This window comes from Pelophylax lessonae (assembly GCF_965119305.1).
Source record: "Pelophylax lessonae genome assembly, chromosome: 1".
NCBI classification, from domain to species: domain Eukaryota; kingdom Metazoa; phylum Chordata; class Amphibia; order Anura; family Ranidae; genus Pelophylax; species Pelophylax lessonae.
The window spans coordinates 135,973,414-135,993,229 of record NC_138768.1 but is presented as its reverse complement, the minus strand read 5'-3'; the positions used below and the strand labels follow the sequence as shown (position 1 = coordinate 135,993,229).

The 19,816-nt window shown below is 43.1% G+C and overlaps 1 protein-coding gene across 1 annotated transcript in view; it reads left to right on the top strand.

Moving 5' to 3' along the window:
• Positions 1-19,816, top strand: part of ARHGEF28 (Rho guanine nucleotide exchange factor 28) — a 354,612-nt gene that overhangs the window by 105,238 nt on the left and 229,558 nt on the right. The window contains exons 3-4 of the mRNA XM_082272798.1: positions 7,837-7,984; positions 10,888-11,178. Of these exons, the coding sequence (XP_082128924.1) occupies positions 7,837-7,984; positions 10,888-11,178 (439 nt within the window). The remainder of the gene's footprint in view (positions 1-7,836; positions 7,985-10,887; positions 11,179-19,816) is intronic.

Here is a 19,816-nt window from a genome sequence, read left to right as displayed (position 1 = left end):
ACTGACAGCACTTTAGAAGAAGAACCTCATGCTGTGATAAGATGAGGCACTGAGATATTGAGGAATGTAGAATTCAGCTTTGCATAGGAGAACAGAATGAGTCCAAAAGACAATCGCACTTGAAAAAGTCAGAGCAATCATTGTTGAATAAAATCCATAATACACCGACATCACAGTTCCTACATGCAAGATTACAGCAATGGATGACGCATTTCACACAGCTAGCGCTTAATCATAACTCTGATATTATGGATTTTATATAATAAAGATTGAAAGTATCTGACATTTCGGAGTGCAGTGATCCTCTGTCTTTTGGATTCATGGACTCTTGCGATCACGGATCTGATTGGCTCCCAGTTGCACAGTGAATGGGATGACATAGGGTGAGTTTACCTGGTGCAGTGTTTTGCTATTCCAGTTTACCTGGTGCAGTGTTTGCTTTTCCGATTTAAGTTTCAGGAGAACAGCATACATGTGTGAGAACAGCATTACATGAGAGAGCAGAGAGAAAAAAACAAACTTTCTTTCTATGCAGAATATACAAGCATACTGTATGTAAACACACAGATGCTAGTATAATCACTACAGTGCCATCTATAGTTTGGACTGCATAATACATGCTGTTGCACTTCCAACACCTGAACAACTTGCAGTCATCAAACCCACTATGAATTCTGCATCCCGTGAAAGTGTGCCTAATGAGAATATGAGGCTGTCTGTCTGAAAGTTGAAGTTAAATGGATTTTTAATAGAATGATCTGAAGCACACAAGAAAATCCACAAAGAATATCTCAAGAAGAAGAAATAAAGGCTTTGCCCAGTTTTCCTTGCCTAGTCAAATTCTAGATCCCACTGACTTATTGTGAAGGGATTTATAAGGGGCAGTTTATGCAAAGAAACCCATAAACATTGTACAACTGAAGAAAATTTGCATGGAATCATGGTCAACATTTTCACAAATTCGATATCAAAACTGGTGGGCAGTTGTGCAGAACACTTGTGTTGTCATTTCTGCTAAAGGGGTTATTAACAGCTTCTGAGACCAACGGTGTACTTACTTTTTCCACAGTACACCATTACATCTATTCATATATTTTTTTTTTTTGAATAAGTGATTTAAAGCAAACTTTCATGTGTTTTTATCCAAGTATATCAGCTTTATCTGTAGGCACTATTTGAATAAAGATATAATGTTTTCCTGTGTAAATATGTTGAGAAAGTCTGCAATTTTCTTTGAGTGTTATCCTTTTTTGCATGACTGTAAGGGCTAAGGGCCCATTCACTCCTCTCAGTTGCAGTGCATTACGCTACCGTGAACAATGCACTGCAACTGCGTTCTCATTCATTTTCATCGACACCTCCAATGCACGTGCATTTCAGCACAGTACAGTGCCTTGCGAAAGTATTCGGCCCCCTTGAACTTTTCGAACTTTTGCCACATTTCAGGCTTCAAACATAAAGATATAAAACTGTAATTTTTTGTGAAGAATCAACAACAAGTGGGACACAATCATGAAGTGGAACGAAATTTATTGGATATTTCAAACTTTTTTAACAAAAAACTGAAAAATTGGGCGTGCAAAATTATTCAGCCCCCTTAAGTTAATACTTTGTAGCGCCACCTTTTGCTGCGATTACAGCTGTAAGTCGCTTGGGGTATGTCTCTATCAGTCTGAAATTTTTGTCCATTCCTCCTTGCAAAACAGCTCGAGCTCAGTGAGGTTGGATGGAGAGCTTTTGTGAACAGCAGTTTTCAGTTCTTTCCACAGATTCTCGATTGGATTCAGGTCTGGACTTTGACTTGGGCATTCAGGTCTTTTGCAGACTCCATCAGGTTTTCTTCCAGAATGGTCCTGTATTTGGCTCCATCCATCTTCCCATCAATTTTAACCATCTTCCCTGTCCCTGCTGAAGAAAAGCAGGCCCAAACCATGATGCCACCACCATGTTTGACAGTGGGGATGGTGTGTTCAGGGTGATGAGCTGTGTTGCTTTTACGCCAAACATAATGTTTTGCATTGTTGCCAAAAAGTTTGATTTTGGTTTCATCTGACCAGAGCACCTTCTTCCACATGTTTGGTGTGTCTCCCAGGTGGCTTGTGGCAAACTTTAAACAACACATTTTATGGATATCTTTAAGAAATGGCTTTCTTCTTGCCACTCTTCCATAAAGGCCAGATTTGTGCAGTATACGACTGATTGTTGTCCTATGGACAGAGTCTCCCACCTCAGCTGTAGATCTCTGCAGTTCATCCAGAGTGATCATGGGCCTCTTGGCTGCATCTCTGATAAGTCTTCTCCTTGTATGAGCTGAAAGTTTAGAGGGACGGCCAGGTCTTCGTAGATTTGCAGTGGTCTGATACTCCTTCCATTTCAATATTATTGCTTGCAAAGTGCTCCTTGGGATGTTTAAAGCTTGGGAAATCTTTTTGTATCCAAATCCGGCTTTAAACTTCTCCACAACAGTATCTTGGACCTGCCTGGTGTGTTCCTTGTTCTTCATGATGCTCTCTGCGCTTTAAACGGACCTCTGAGACTATCGCAGTGCAGGTGCATTTATACAGAGACTTGATTACACATAGGTGGATTCTATTTATCATCATTAGTCATTTAGGTCAACATTGGATCATTCAGAGATCCTCACTGAACTTCTGGAGAGAGTTTGCTGCACTGAAAGTAAAGGGGCTGAATAATTTTGCACGCCCAATTTTTCACTTTTTTATTTGTTAAAGTTTGAAATATCCAATAAATTTCGTTCCACTTCATGATTGTGTCCCACTTGTTGATTCTTCACAAAAAAATTACAGTTTTATATCTTTATGTTTGAATCCTGAAATGTGGCAAAAGTTTGAAAAGTTCAAGGGGGCCGAATACTTTCGCAAGGCACTGTACATCCCATGGTAATGCAATACCATGTGTTGTGGTACGCTGTCAGAAAAAAAAATCCTTCTTTGTGTGTTGGCAGTTCATCAATTTGAATAGGCTGCCCCTTAAAATACAACTAGGTAAGGTAAAACTTTTTTTTCAGTTTTGGATGGAGCGGAGAGGGATTAGAACCCCTGTCCATTTTTATGGCTGCCTGTGCCTCCATTACAGAGGTCCCCCCTCTCTCTTTTTGTCCTGTTTATTATTATTGAAAGTAAAAAAAAATCCCAAATTTTGAGTTGTCCCCAGAAAAGTAATACCGTGTTTCCCCGAAAATAAGCCCTACCCTGAAAATAAGACCTAGTGTGATTATCGGGGATGGCTGCAATATAAGTCCTACCCCAAAAGTAAGCCCCAGTAATGTTCATGTAAAAAAATGTAATCGTTTTTTTTATACTGCTATAAGGTGCAGTGTGTCTCTCTTTGTAAATGTATTATGGAAAATACCTTATTTACAGTGCCGGTGACCCACTGGAGGTCTTCTCCTCATGTCCCGGCTAACGTCTGTGGCCCCTCCCTCTTCAGTGCTCGGAGCCGGCTGATATCAGCGGGGATCTTAGCTCTTCCCTCTTCTCCTCCCGGGTGACATCTGTGGCCCCTCCCTCTTCAGTGCTCGGATTCGGCTGATATCAGCGGGGATCTCAGCTCTTCCCTCTTCTCCTCCCGGGTGACATCTGTGGCCCCTCCCTGTTCAGTGCTTGGAGCGGGCTGATATCAGCGGGGATCTCAGCTCTTCCCTCTTCTCCTCCAGGGTGACATCTGTGGCCCCTCCCTCTTCAGTGCTCGAGCGGGCTGATATCAGCGGGGATCTCGGCTCTTCCCTCTTCTCCTCCCGGGTGACATCTGTGGCCCCTCCCTCTTCAGTGCTTGGAGCGGGCTGATATCAGCGGGGATCTCAGCTCTTCCCTCTTCTCCTCCCGGGTGACATCTGTGGCCCCTCCCTCTTCAGTGCTTGGAGCGGGCTGATATCAGCAGGGATCTCAGCTCTTCCCTCTTCTCCTCCCGGGTGACATCTGTGGCCCCTCCCTGTTCAGTGCTTGGAGCGGGCTGATATCAGCGGGGATCTCAGCTCTTCCCTCTTCTCCTCCCGGTTGACATCTGTGGCCCCTCCCTCTTCAGTGCTCGGAGCGGGCTGATATCAGCGGGGATCTCGGCTCTTCCCTCTTCTCCTCTCCTCCCAGCTGAAGTCACCGGGAAACTTGGAGCGGAGAAGAACTCAGGCAGGTCACGTGAGCGCCCAGTGGTGCTGTAAATAAGGTATTTTACATAATACAGTTACAAAGGGAGACGCATTGCACCTTTTTATACCTGTATAATTTTGTTTTTTTATAGAAAGGGTTACATAATTTTTCAAGGTGTTTAATCAAGATGTTTTTTTGGAATTAAAATGATGTAAAAATACTGACTCCTAATGTAGATTATTGTACATACCATAAATAAATGTTTTTTTTTTTTACCCAAAATTAATAGAACACTGGGTCTTATTTTCTGGGGAAACACAGTAGAGTGGAAATCTTCCAGTAGGGACACTAGTTCTGGTGACCTGGGGCCCCCAAGGAATTCCCTTAATTTGCAGGGATTTCTACTCACTTCCTGTTTGGCTATGGGAAAGGAAGTGAAGGAAAAAACTCTGCAATGGGACACAGATGGTAAAAAAAAAAAAAAAAATCTGATAAGGGTTATAACCCTCCCATGCTCTATCAAAAAGGAAAAAAGAAATGTGCCTATAGTTCTACTTTATTGCTAAGCGCATTTAACACCATACCCAAGAGGGAACAAGTCTGAATGGGTCCTAACAGTAGCCAGGCATGGCGGAAGGGAATCCCTTGTTAGGATATTTTGTTGGAAAGCGCAATAAATATGCTCACATGTCGCTACAATATCCGCACAGTCTAGCAGCAGCTATTGACCAAATATTTCAAATGGTTGAAACTCATTTTTTTTTTTGTTTATTTGTACATGCCAGTGACGTCTTCAAGTCTTATTAGACATGCCAGTGTCTAGGAGATATTATGTGCTTGAATTCTTGGGATGCTGACTAATGTAGAGTCCCGTGAATGATATCGCTTGTTGCAATGTTCCACTGACAACCACCGTTTGTTGGGGATTTCTGCTGCTGTATGTGAACCCAGTCTAATGTACAGTATGTGTGATACCAGATGACTACAGAGAGAAGTGCCCCTGTTTACTGTATAACAAAAATTTTATAAATGGTCATTTTCATTGATAGATTTTGATTTGTCTTGATCATTTGTTTCAGTTTTGCCTAGATGTTTGATAAATAACAATTGTTTATTTCACTTGGGGCCATATACAGTATCTCACAAAAGTGAGTACGCCCCTCACATTTTTGTAAATATTTTATTATATCTTTTCAATGTACACTGAAGAAATGACACTTTGCTACAATATAAAGTAGTGAGTGTATAGCTTGTATAACAGTGTAAATTTGCTGTCCCCTCAAAAAAACTCAACACACAGCCATTAATGTCTAAACCGCTGGCAACAAAAGTGAGTACACCCCTAAGTGAAAATGTCCAAATTGGGTTCAATTAGCCATTTTCCCTCCCCGGTTTCATGGGACTGGTTAGTGTTACAAGGCCTCAGGTGTGAATAGGGAGCAGGTGTGTTAAATTTGGTGTTATCGCTCTCACTCTCTCATACTGGTCACTGGAAGTTCAACATGGCTCCTCATGGCAAATAACTCTCTGAGGCTTTGAAAAAAAAGAATTGTTGCTCTACATAAAGATGATGTAGACTATAAGAAGATTGCCAAGACCCTGAAACTAAGCTGCAGCACGGTGGCCAAGACCATACAGCAGTTTAACAGGACAGGTTCCACTCAGAACAGGCCTCGCCATGATCGACCAAAGAAGTTGAGTGCACATGCTCAGCGTCATATCCAGAGGTTGTCTTTGGGAAATAGACGTATGACTGCTGCCAGCATTGCTGCAGAGGTTGAAGGGGTGGGGGGGTCAGCCTGTCAGTGCTCAGACCATACGCTGCACACTGCATCAAATTGGTTTTCATGGCTGTCGTCCCAGAAGGAAGCCTCTTCTAAAGATGATGCACAAGAAAGCCCACAAACAGTTTGCTGAAGACAAGCAGACTAAGGACATGGATTACTGGAAGCATGTCCTGTGGTGTGATGAGACAAAGATAAACTTATTTGGTTCAGATGGTGTCCAGCGTGTGTGGTGGCCACCAGCTGAGGAGTACAAAGACAAGTGTGTCTTGCCTACAGTCAAGCATGGTGGTGAGAGTGTCATGGTCTGGGGCTGCATGAGTCCTGCTAGCACTGGGGAGCTACAGTTCATTGAGGGAACCATGAATTCAAACATGTAATGTGACATACTGAAGCAGAGCATGATCCCCTCCCTTCAGAGACTGGGCCGCAGGGCAGTATTCCAACATAACGACCCCAAACACACCTCCAAGACAACCACTGCCTTGCCAAAGAAGCTGAGGATAAAGGTGATGGACTGGCCAAGCATGTCTTTAGACCTAAACCCTATTCAGCATCTGTGGGGCATCCTCAAACAGAGGGTGGAGAAGCGCAAGGTCTCTAACATCCACCAGCTCTGTGATGTCATCATTGAGGAGTGGAAGAGGACTCCAGTGGCAACCTGTGAAGCTCTTCTGAACTCCATGCCCAAGAGGGTTAAGACAGTGCTGAAAAATAATGGTGGCCACACAAAATATTTACACTTTGGGTCCAATTTGGACATTTTCACTTAGGGGTGTACTCACTTTTGTTGCCAGCAGTTTAGACATCAATGGCTGAGCGTTGAGTTATTTTGAGGGGACAGCGAATTTACACTGTTATACAAGCTGTACACTCACTACTTTACATTGTAGCAAAGTGTCATTTCTTTGGTGTTGTCACATGAAAAGATATAATTAAATATTTTTAAAAATGTGAGGGGTGTACTCACTTTTGTGAGATACTCTATATAAAGCAAGGAGTCTGACATTCACCAGACATTCACTGAGCCATGTGTTTTAAATGACAGCGATTCACCACCGGTCAATGTTTTGAGAAATATGCCCCTTGGTGCCAGATCAGAGATCATATGTCTTTCTGCAGAGGGTGACTAAGCTGGTCTAACACTAGTAGATTTTCGAACAATCAGTCGTAGGAGCATTCGCACGAAAATTCTCATCAGTACATTTGGTGACTTAATGAAAGTTGAAAGTACTTCAAAAAAAGTTTTGATTTCCTGAACAAAAACCATATTCACTGTTAGAAAATCACTTGTTTGAGAAAAAATTTCCATCCGGCTCCTTTTTTTTTTTTTTTTTACTGTGGTTGAAAACGAACATTGGTAACGGTTAGAAAATTGAACAATGTTCTTAAAAACAAAAATGTTTCCAAATAAATTCTACTATTGTATGGCCAGCCTAATCAGACATAACAAGACACTATCCTGGACCTTTTTTTTTTTTTTTTTACGGTTTGTCTGAAGTGGGGACTTTTTTTTGCGGCTGCAAAGTCACTGAGTTAAACCTGTCCTGGAAAACATCTGGAGAATGAATCTAATTGGTGGCTTGGCTGCATCATTGACCAGTACTTACTTCTATGGCAGACGAGTCTTCCAGATGCTGTTGCAGGCTGGTAGTTGGTAATACAGTTTTAATGGACAATCAGAGCAGTTTGATCCCTGCTCTCAGTATTATTTTATTCATTTTTTAATTTAATTAAGACAGTTAATGTTATTACAAAATGTATGCATGATTTATCTCTAATAATTGCCCTTACTAGCCAATCCGTTTCTGTATTATGTTTCTCAGTAATCCTGATTGCTATAGGCAAAGCTTGGTTGGTAAGCGTCCTCATTCATAAATTCTGGTGCTTAATGGTCAAGTTAAAACTGTGACTTATCCTCTCTTTTCACCCTCTCTATTTTCCAGGGTCAAATAACAGTGTATGCAAAATTTGCTGAAGACCTCCACCTTCCAGAAGATGCAGAATTTTATTTTGTTTACAATGGATCCAGTCACCGACACGTCGCATTCGCAGAACGTGTCAATGCAAATTCTTTGTGCTCCATTCTACCAGGTTAGGAAGTTTTTTTTTTTTTAGCTTTGATTTTGACAACTACATTGTTACAAAATAAGGTGATACACAGAGATGAAACAAATCCTTGTATGTAAGTTGTACCTATTTATCTGCATCCCTCTGAAAGCACACCTTTAAGGCTCGGTTAACACTGGGGGTGGCTTCAAAGTCGCCCAGCTCTGAAGCCACCCTGTACAGCATGACTTCAGCGTGGCTTGCAAACGACTTCTTTAATAGAAGTCACTGCAAGCCGCTCTGGAGATATCCCCAAGTAGTGCAGGAACCTTTTTCTAGTCGGAGCAATTAGAACGACTCCATTGCACTGAATGGAGCGCAACTTGTCAAGTGCCTAAGTCGCCTGACAAGTCGCCCAGTGTTAACAGAGTGTTACTTAGCTTTTCTCAGCTTTCGCAGCCAGGGATCTGATGTCACACACTGCAGAGCATAGCACAGGGAGCTGAGTGTAATCTGAGACCTAAGTGGAGGGAAAGGACAAACCTCTCTATGCAGTCTCATAGGAGAAATCTGCATAGCCGAGGCTGTCAATCACCCGCTGTCTGTGTGTGTGTGTGTGTGTGGTGGGGGGGGGAATGGATGGGGGGTAGAAGTCAGCAGTGACTCTTTCAGATATCCGAGGAATGAGAGAGGAGACAGAAATCACACTAGGTGCTTCGGAAAGAAGCAAGGGCACACTATATAGAAAGATATTCCTTTTTCCATTTCAGGGGTTAACAACCACTTTAGCAGATTATTTCCTGTGCAAGATTGTTTCCTGTGAAAAAAAATGCTGGCTGGTTCAGTACTTATGTTTTCTGAGGGCTGGGTTGATTCCATGCTGGCTACAGACATCACTGAAAGTGTCCAAATATGGGGCGCAATTAGCACTGGGAGATTTATACAGGCTATTCATGGCTTGATACATAGCCAAATCTTGTTGAATTGTCTGAAATGTGAGCCATAGGGGACCCTGTCAGCACCCCCTGGCTCAACATCCTTTGATCTAAAAATCGAAGGGTCCAGGAGGAAAACTATAGGCTGAACAATCGCTGCAGTTAACTAGGAGCATCACTGTTTGGGTATTATTATTAATAATAGTATTCATATTATCATTATACAGAATGTATTTAGGACTTTACACCATAAAGGGAGACAGTACAGCTACAAAACAATCCAAGACAAAAGGGTTAGGCTCAAAGGAGCTTACAATCTGATAGGTAGAGGGAAGTGGTACGAAAGGTAATAGCTGTGTGGGAATGAGTTAAAGAAAGAAAAGTTCAGTTAAGAGGAGGCAGGATAGGCTTCTTCAAAGAGATGATTTTTTTAGGGATCACCTAACCTTGGACAGAGTAGGAAATAGCAGATTGGGGTAGAGAGTTCCAGAGGATGAAGAAGTCCTGGAGGTGAGCATGGGAGGAGGAAACAAGGGCACTTGAGAGCAGGAGGTCTTAGGAGAAGCAACAGGGTTGGTTTGGGTGATAATTTGAGATGAGATTGGTGATGTTCTTTTGGCTTCAGTACATGTGGAGTTTTTCCAAACATTAAGGCTAAATTATACACTTGCTACAGACTATGCCACTCTCTAAAAATCAGCGGAGGCAGTTGACGTGGTAAGGAGGCTACATGTTGCCTGCTCACTGCCTACTTTACCCTGTAAAGCCCGCAACACCATGCCAGAACTGTGTGCAATGCACTTAATTGTAGGGAAGTTGGAAGGAACGTACATTCCACATTCATAATTATCCTACCGAAATGAGTGTGTGCTGTAAATTGCCTCCAGCATTCTTCCTTTATGCCGGAGACTGAACGCCCCTGAGAAGCAGTAAATCTTTTGGCTGTCAGCAGATTGGCCTCTAGTAACTCCTTTTTTACAGGTCCCACTGTATGGCCCATCTGCCCCAGGCATTAGGTGGGCTCTTGTATTCTTTAACATACATTTTCTTATAGAGAACGAAATGCCCGTTCCCGTTATTGCTGCTGGAGGAAAAATTGGAAGGGGGGGGGGGGCAGAAGAGCACTCCAGCAGGAATAGTTGGAGTTATCTGCTAGTGATTACAATCACTATGCAATATTAAAAACTGAAATATCAGTCTTGCTTAAAGGGGTTGTAAAGTCAGAAAGTTTTTTTTATGCATTATGATAAAAAGCCTTCTGTGTGCAGCAGCCTCCCTCAGCTCCCCTAACACAAGATCCCTCTCTGTCCAGTGATGTCAACGAGTTTCTCAGCCGTCCAAGATTCTCCCTCCTGATTGGCTGAGACACAGTAGCGGAGCCATTGGCTCCCGCTGCTGTCAATCGAAGTCAGCTAGCCAATCAGGGGAGAGTAGGGGCGGGGCCGGGTTGGGGCTTCGTGTCTGAATGGACACAGGGAGCTGTGACTTTGCTCGGGTGCCTCCATAGCAAGCTGCTTACTGTGGGGGCACTCGACAGGGAGGAGAGGCCAGGATCACAGAAGAGGGACCCGAGAAGAAGAGGACCTGGGCTGCTCTGTGCAAAACCAACTGTGCAGAGCTGGTACGTTTTAACATGTTATTTTTATAGGAAAAAATAAGACTTTACAATCACTTTAAGCCAGGTTAAACTCTTGAAATGTACCTATATTGCAAACAAGTTACTAACTGTAAAGCTAGCAATACACTATGCAATCTGATTGTACAATTTTCTTTTAGCTTTACCAAACCTATGTATCAGGAAGTCACACCTGAACAATTCATTCCATTTTTTATCATATCAGGCAGGCCCTTGCACTACATAGTTGATGGCAGATCTAAATGAGATTGTACAGTGTATGGCCACCTTTATTGTTTTGAGTCTCTAACCTTTATTGTATTAGCGTACAGAAGTAAAAGCTACTCTCAAAAAAAGAATGATAAAAGTAAATGTCTTTTGTATCTCTCTTTTCCCAGGACATAATTGCTCAGAATCCTTAACCGTGGCTGTATGTATGCACACTGATGGCTATTCTCCAGTTATCGTGGCGTGCACCACAGTAGACTATGTGATAGATAAAGCTTGCAGTATTTCCCACTTCCTGAAAAGCAACAGTGACCACCTAACCCCATGCAGTCACAAGGACATTCTCGATCAGTTTGATGTGACTCTCGAGGACTTGCAGTTACTGGACCGTAGCATGATGCTATGCTTCGCCCACGAGGATGTGACACCTTGGAATCTTCTTGGATCCTTTTCTGAAATAAGTAAGATATATAATGAGACATTTGTGAGAATTGTATCCAGTGCTGGTTCAAAGTGTAACCACATTTTCACTTAAAGCGGATGTAAAAACCCATCCACTTAACGGTTTCAAAAACAGATACATTCCTGGCATGTGTCGGGAAAGTAACTGTTACATTGTTTGTGCTCTCAACCAAACTGACAAACCCTCCAATGGCTGGTGTCATACCTGACCACATGGGCAGCATCATGGTAGTTGAAGATTAACCACTTTACCACCGGAGGATTTTGCTGTCTTACGTCCAGGCCACTTTTTGCGATTCGGCACTGTGCGACTTTAACTGACAATTACGCGGTCATGCAACGCCGTACCCAAACCAAATTTACGTCCTTTTTTCCCCACAAACAGAGCTTTCTTTTGGTGTGATTTTTACTTTTTGCGCTATAAACAAAAAAAGAGCGACAATTTTGAAAAAATAACAATATTTTTCACATTTTTTTATATGAAATCCCCCCCCCCCCCCCCCCAAAAAATTTAAAAATCAAAATTTTTTATCATTTTAGGCCAATTTCTTTTCTGCTATATATTTTTGGTAAAAAAAAAATCGCAATAAGCGTATTTTGATTGGTTTGCGCAAAAGTTATTGCGTTTACTAACTAAGGGAAAGATTTCTGTCATTTTTGGTGTTTTTTTTTTTTTTTTAACAAGTAATGGCGGCGATCTGCAATTTTTTTTTTTTTTTTGCGGAACTGCGACATTGCGGCGGACAGATCGGACCCTTGACTGACATTTTTGACACTTTTGAGGGTACCAGTGACATTACTACAGTAATCAGTGCTATACATATGCACTGTTACTGTAAAAATGACACTGGCAGGGAAGGGGTTAATTTTTATCGGTGATCAAGGGGTTAATGTATGCCTGGTGCTTACTAACATGTGTGGGGGGGGGGGGTTACTGAGTGACACAAGGACAGATCGCAGGTTCAGCTATGCTGAACCCTGCAATCTGACCCGGTCTGTCACTTTGAAGATCCGCCCGCTTTGTTTACACAAGCGGGCGGATCTCCACACTCAATTCCCCGACTGAATACAGCGGGAGCGAGCCTCCGGCGGCGCGCGCGCGCCACCCACAAGGGGAGGAGCCCAGCGACGTAGGTCTACGTCGCTGGACGATAACTAACCACTTTGCCGCAGTACAGTCAACGTGACTGGTCGGCAAGTGGTTAAACAGAGGCCAAGATGGCAGCTTTCTTGGATGAAAACAATAGGAGGGTTTACTTCTACTTTAAAGCTGTATTCCAGACAGAACAAATATTGTCTAAATTAAAAAAAAAAAAAAAAGTGTATAAGCTGCAAACACTTCAGTGAGATATTTGTCACAAAAAGGATTGGTATACAAAGTGTTAGGCTATCCTACAATTTCCAAGTACAAATAAATACAAATATAAATTAGTGTTCAAACGTGAATAAATGCTTAGAAAAATTACAGTTCTAAAGAGATGATAGTGAGAAGAAGATCTTGCAGTCAGAGAGCAAAGATGAGTCACATCACTCCCTCCACCACAGAGGCCGACCACCGACACATAGACAAGACGTGCTCTAACACAATGATGTAGACAAGCCTCTTCATTCCTTGTCTATGCCAGAAATCCATCTCTCGTTGAGCTTTCTTAGAGTGGGTGACAATGCTGACTTGGCACTACAATGGTAACCAGTGTTTTTACACTTGTATATGCAATCCTCAGCAGTACTACAAAAGTACTTTGTGGTGTGGTCTACGTCATCATGTCACCAGATCTCTTAATAATTCCCATAGGGATCAGATCTCCCAATGTCTCCTTTCAGGGATTGGATCTGTCAATGACTTTCAGGGATCAAATCTCTGAATGACTCCCCTCAGAGATCAGATCTTTCAATGACTCCCCCCCCCCCCCCCCCCCCATGGATCAGATCTCTCAATGATGCCCCTCAGGGATCAGATCTCTGTCACTCCCCTCAGGGATCAGATCTCTGTCACTCCCCTCAGGGATCAGATCTCTGTCACCCCTCAGGGATCAGATCTCTGTCACTCCCCTCAGGGATCAGATCTCTGTCATTCCCCTCAGGGATCAGATCTCTGTCAATCCCCTCAGGGATCCGATCTCTGTCAATCCCTTCAGGGATCCGATCTCTGTCACTCCCCTCAGGGATCAGATCTCTGTCACTTCCCTCAGGGATCAGATCTCTGTCACTCCCCTCAGGGATCAGATCTCTGTCACTCTCCTCGGGATCAGATCTCTGTCACTTCCCTCAGGGATCAGATCTCTGTCACTTCCTTCAGGGATCAGATCTCTGTCACTCCCCTCAGGGATCAGATCTCTGTCACCCCTCAGGGATCAGATCTCTGTCACTCTCCTCAGGGATCAGATCTCTGTCAATCCCCTCAGGGATCCGATCTCTGTCAATCCCCTCAGAGATCCGATCTCTGTCACTCCCCTCAGGGATCAGATCTCTGTCACTTCCCTCAGGGATCAGATCTCTGTCACTCCCCTCAGGGATCAGATCTCTGTCACTCTCCTCGGGATCAGATCTCTGTCACTTCCCTCAGGGATCAGATCTCTGTCACTCCCCTCAGGGATCAGATCTCTGTCACTCCCCTCAGGGATCAGATCTCTGTCACTCCCCTCAGGGATCAGATCTCTGTCACTCTCCTCGGGATCAGATCTCTGTCACTCCCCTCAGGGATCAGATCTCTGTCACTCTCCTCGGGATCAGATCTCTGTCACTCTCCTCGGGATCAGATCTCTGTCACTCCCCTCAGGGACCAGATCTCTATGTTTCCAGGTTGGAAGTGGCTAAGAAAATTGGGATTGCCTACCAGGAAGACATGCAAACAAATCTAAAGCAATGACATGGCGGCAAGACGACACTATTGTGAAAATGCTAATATATTGAAGTTTGCAATGAGGGCTCATCTATTTTTCCTGCTTACCATTTCTGTCAGTTTCAACACTAAGGCCTCATACACACTGCAGCTGTTAAACTCACGTTTTTGTGAATTTAGGCGTTTTTCTTTAACAGCACCTTAACTCCCCTCCATTTTATCCTATGTGTCCATTCACACATGGAATTATTTTTAAAGTTTACCAGCAGTGAAGTGTAAAAGGCTGTTGTCTGAACACCCTAAAATTGAGTTCAAGAGCAGCTCTTCTAACCACAAAAAAAGCTAAACGCTGAACAACGCACATACACGCGTGGAACGCTGAATGTAAGCTGGTGTCCTTTTACAAAAACGCGCATACACGTTTTTGAACGTCATGTGTGCATGGAGCCTAACAATATTGCAAGAGGGGGAAAATGGAGTATGGGATTGTAGGCTGCACACCAAGAATACCAAGATTAATGATATCAATAAATAAAACAGTCATACGATGATATGATACTAAAAATGGCCGTGGCACCTTTGTTGGTATTAAACTTGAAGCCATTCACATTATTATAAACCTAAAAAAAACTTCAAACATATCGCTCAGTCATAGAACTTGAGCGAGATAACCTAAATCATTTATTCAGCAAGGTCCCCCCATGTTTGGCCGGGTTCACTTGCACAGGGATGCACAGGTGTTCAATGCAGGCAGTCCTATTGATGTCAGTTGGGACGCAGTAACTGAACGGATATACCACTGCTCCTAATTTGACAGCTTTGTGGGTGCATTTCCCCAAACTCACACTGTGTTTTGGGCTGTGCACCCACACATGTATAGATGTCAAATTGGGAGCAGTGTGTAGCACACTCCTAGGTAGGTGCTAGAGAGTGAGTATAGTTTTTGGCTCTGTCTGCCTATCAGATGAGCAGCAGGCAAATTCTATATTGCACTCTGCTTAACAGAGCAGGATCTATGAGTTAGGTCTGCTCGGTGTGCTCAGTGTGTGATTCATGTGGTCTGAGCGAGTGTACCCACTGGTCCAATGGGGAGGCACATTGGATAGTGGAGGAAACCTGACCAATGGGCACACAGGCTTTGATACAGCCCCAGTGATTGGCACAGACTGCTATCTTGGTGCATTGTGGGGTGTGGTATAAAAACCAGGAGCACATGTGCTCGGGGTCTTTGGCTGGTGTCAGAGTCCCGGGAGGAGGGTGGTGGCTGCCTCCTCTTTTGCAGTGGTTGGTGTATTGTCACAGGCAGTCGGCCTGGTGAGCCAGGAGTGTGGAACTGAACCCAGAGGTTCAGGAGAACTGACTATGAGGAGCTGAGACACTGGAGAACCTGAAAAGCAGTATCGCGAGTACAGGGGATCGTGTCTAAGGGCCTGACCAGGAAGGGGGCCACTCTGGAGTAGAGTAGTCAGAGGACGGGTGTCATCTGGTGGATAGAAAAGGGGGTACTAGGCGAGTGCCCTGAAGATAAGTGCTAAAGGACAGTACTTCAGATTCATCTAGTTGCAGGATGAAGCTGTCGCCTTGCCGTGTTCTCAGATAGAAGTCCTCAGCATTGTGAATAGTTCAAGTGTTGGAGTATCCCACTCTATCCCTTCTCCCATCCCCATATAAAATAAAACAACACAAACAACAAACCCTAGACTGTTCATTGACTGAGCCACAAAGTAAAGTGCAAAGATTCTGCATACAGTTGCTATCGGTAACCCAGGGGACCCAAAAAGGTGAGAAATCCAGCCACCCTCAAGGCAGGGCTACAAGTGGAACACTGATTAGGTCTTTGCCCCCCCTGACCATGTTAACAGTGTTCAACATCGGTGCACTAGTGCCTTAATGGCTGACAGTTTTGGCCCTCCTTTTTGTTGGCAAACTGAAAAGAGGCTTTGCTGCATTGCAGAGTACTGTGAATTGAGGTCAGGGCACAGATATGACCTCATCAAAAATGTTTTCTTTGCCATGCTGCATTACTTTGACGGCAGTGCAGTTCTTCAAACTTCGACCATGTAGAACTAAAGAAAGAAACATAGAAAACCCTTGTGGCCCCTACCAGGTGCAGATGTTCTTCAGGAACAGGAGGGGCCCTGTGTGTTGTACCATATTCCTCAAAGAAGCTCCAGCTACCCCCCCCCACAGATGTCAGGATGAACAGTTGACGTCTGTTCATTCACATGTTGTCAGGATAAAACCTGTATTTCTTAGTAGCTTTTTGTCACTTTCCCATGACCAGATGGGTAGATCACAGGGAGAAGCTGTTTGGTTGCAATGAATTTGGGTGGGGGATGCCTCTTAAACCGGGTCAGATTTTCACATGTCTTCTGAATGTCGTTTTCCGGTTATTTCCTCTTTCTTTGTAGCTTTTGGTTTATAGTTGTGCAGACCTTTTGTCCCCAGCACCGCTGGACACATATAAATCCTATTCGCATAGTATACTTAATGTGAACTTTCCACTTCATGTGTTTTCACTGTTACATTGTGCATCCAAGTTAAACAGCTGTACCACTGCAGGGTAGATACATACAGGAAAGGTAGGTGGTTTAGGGCCATGAGAACAGAGATGTGTTGATTTACATCTGGGGAAAATATATTTTTCTCCCATAAACATTCTTATCAGTCTCTAGCTATTTTATTAAAGTGATGGAAGACCCATAAAGCAGAGATGTGCAATGACTTTTCTCTTTACATGGACTGTTATTGCTGTAGTGGTTCCTATGATTGCCAGTGAGCACCTGTTTGAATACATTAGCTGCAGTGTGAACTAAGGCAGACCATACATGATTGTGGTTGAACGAAAGAAAATTAATCGCTTCCCCCATCCACACATTCGAAGTGGATGGAAGAATCCATTTTGAGGAGCTATTGTATTCTGATGGCAGGGAGGTTTCCCCACTGTTAGAATACACTCATCAGCACTACTGGCCATAGCAGGTGGCACTGATCGAGCAAAAATATTCCAACAGGCTAGTTGTACAGAAGTCGACAGAGATCGACTTCTGTACCACCTACCTGCTCATACATGGATCCGAATTCAGCTGGTTCCTTCTGAACCTACTGCATTTTAAACCATATATGGCTTGCTTGATGGCCTGTTCACACCAGTGATTGGGCTAGAATGCAGCCATGCCGACCTCAGTACTGCATGCCATGGTTTTTTTCTATAAGAAATAAGTCCTGCGAGCGACCATTAGGCTCTAAATCGATCAGTTATTTGCCGCAGACACTCCACTTATCATAATAGTGTGCTTAATTGAAATAAATATATAGTGTTGCGCAAATAAAAAATTATTAAAGTAATTAATTTGTGCTTAAATTATTAAGCACAAATATCCCCCTGATGAAGACACGTGATCCCTGTGTCGTCACGCGTAGGGGAGGGGAAAGGACGGACGGAGCGATACACTATTGTCTAGGTGAGGCTGTCCGCTATCGGCGCACGCTGTGGAGACCGGCGGCGCTGTGCAGTCTCTCCCACTATACCACCACGATTTCCACCGTTTACTTGATGCTATTGTCCAAGTGCATGTGTTGCACCTACAAATGTGAGTGAGATTTATCCACCTTTATTTAATAAAAGCTGATTGTTTAAGGATTTCATACACTATTGCAAGTCTTTTTGTTTGCATATATACTGCATTGATTGACGCTGCGACTCCTGTGAATGAGAGGAGCCCTGAAGGATATGGATGGATGATCTTTTTGGGATAACAATCTATGCGCTCTTTTTAAGGATTTGAGGTGAGCACCCATTCACAAGGGGGTGCACGGCTGGCTGTCCCCTGTGACACTCTGGTCACTTCTCTCTGGGAGCACAGATCACTTTAGGATTACATTTTGGACTTTGTTTATTGGCTTTTTGCACTTTGCACACTGGACTTTTATATCTATATATTTTCTCTTTTCTATGAGTATTATATTATATTTACCACTTTATTAGCACTATTGCCACTTAATATTATGTCACATATAAATATTTTGGGTTTTTAATAATTTAAGCACAAATTAATTAATTTAATAATTTTTTATTTGCACAACATTATTTGGTTTTTTTCTAGCACACACTGCCGCAAAGCAGTGGTGTGAAGTGGCCTGGTTGGAGACAATGCATTTTGCCTTGTCTTGTGGTGGGACTGCCCTGGAATAGCTGCCCAACACAGTCCTACCGCAATGGTGTGAACAAGTCCTAAGGGTCTTTTCAGATGGATTCAGACAGAACCACAATGTACGTTAAAGGGCAGGTGGATGTTAATGAGCATGCATCTGTTTACCACTGCTTACATTTGAGTCCATTTATGTCAACAGAAAAAAACAGAACAGATCTGTGTCCTTTTCCATATTTGGATTTAAATGGATAATGTTCGTAAATATCCATTTATTTTACAGCCATTTTTAGAAACATATTTTTTGTTTATGCTTTTATCATTTATGATTATTTTCTTCAAAACCCCCCCAAAAAACAGACATGTAAAAATGGAAACACATATGATGGGCTGTTAAGCTGCAGTGTGTCCCATGCAGGTCTTCTGAGTTCTGGAACCTCATAGCTGGATGGACAGGGCCCTATACACCGGTACCACTCTGTATAGTGCTTATCTTGTCCAGCCACAGCCTGCCAGAGACTTTGACAGGTTATCTGTAGTGGGCCTGGATGCTGTTCCTGTCCCTACCAGGCGACTGCTGAGTGTATAAGGGACCTAACCCTTCGACTAGTCCTGTGTTCAGTTTCTGTGCATAGAGAAATGCACTTCTGTTTTCTTTGTATAGTGAATGGTATGGCTGTTGCCGTATTCTAGACAAAAACATGGCTTACCATAAACTGTATTATTTTATAACTGTCAAAGTAGGTTAAGACCAACCAATGAGAAATAATCATGAATCCTTTGTTTTAAGTTGCTTGCTTTTTGTCTGTAATGCTCATCCTGTGGCTTCACTATTTAGTAGGTGACTGACCTTGAACCAACTTACAGCCATACACCCTAAGCTTTGTGTTTATCATGCGATGACAGGCAGGTAATAAAAATCAACCATGGCAACCCCTATACTAGTATGTCTTTTATGATAGTTTACTTTTTATTTGACCCTTCAGATACGGCCAAAAAGGTATATCACTTAAAATAAAGCATATTTAATATATAGAGTATTTCACAAAAGTGAGTACAACCCTCACATTTTTTGTAAATATTTTATTATATCTTTTCATGTGACAACACTGAAGAAATGACACTTTGCTACAATGTAAAGTAGTGAGTGTACAGCTTGTATAACAGTGTAAATTTGCTGTCCCCTCACAAAAACTCCACACACAGCCATTAATGTCTAAACCGCTGGCAACAAAAGTGAGTACGCCCCTAAGTGACAATGTCCAAATTGAGCCCAAAGTGTCAATATTTTGTGTGGCCACCATTATTTTCCAGCACTGCCTTAACCCTCTTGGTCATGGAGTTCACCAGAGCTTCACAGATTGCCACTGGAGTCCTCTTCCACTCCTCCATGACATCACGGAGCTGGTGGATGTTGCAGAACTTGAGCTCCTCCACCTTCCATTTGAGGATGCCCCATAGATGCTCAATAGGGTTTAGGTCTGGAGACATGCTTGGCAAGTCCATCACATTTACCCTTAGCAAGACAGTGGTTGTCTTGGAGGTGTGTTTGAGGTCTTTATCATGTTGGCATACTGCCCTGCGGCCCAGTCTCTGAAAGGAGGGGATCATGCTCTGCTTCAGTATGTCACAGTACATGTTTGC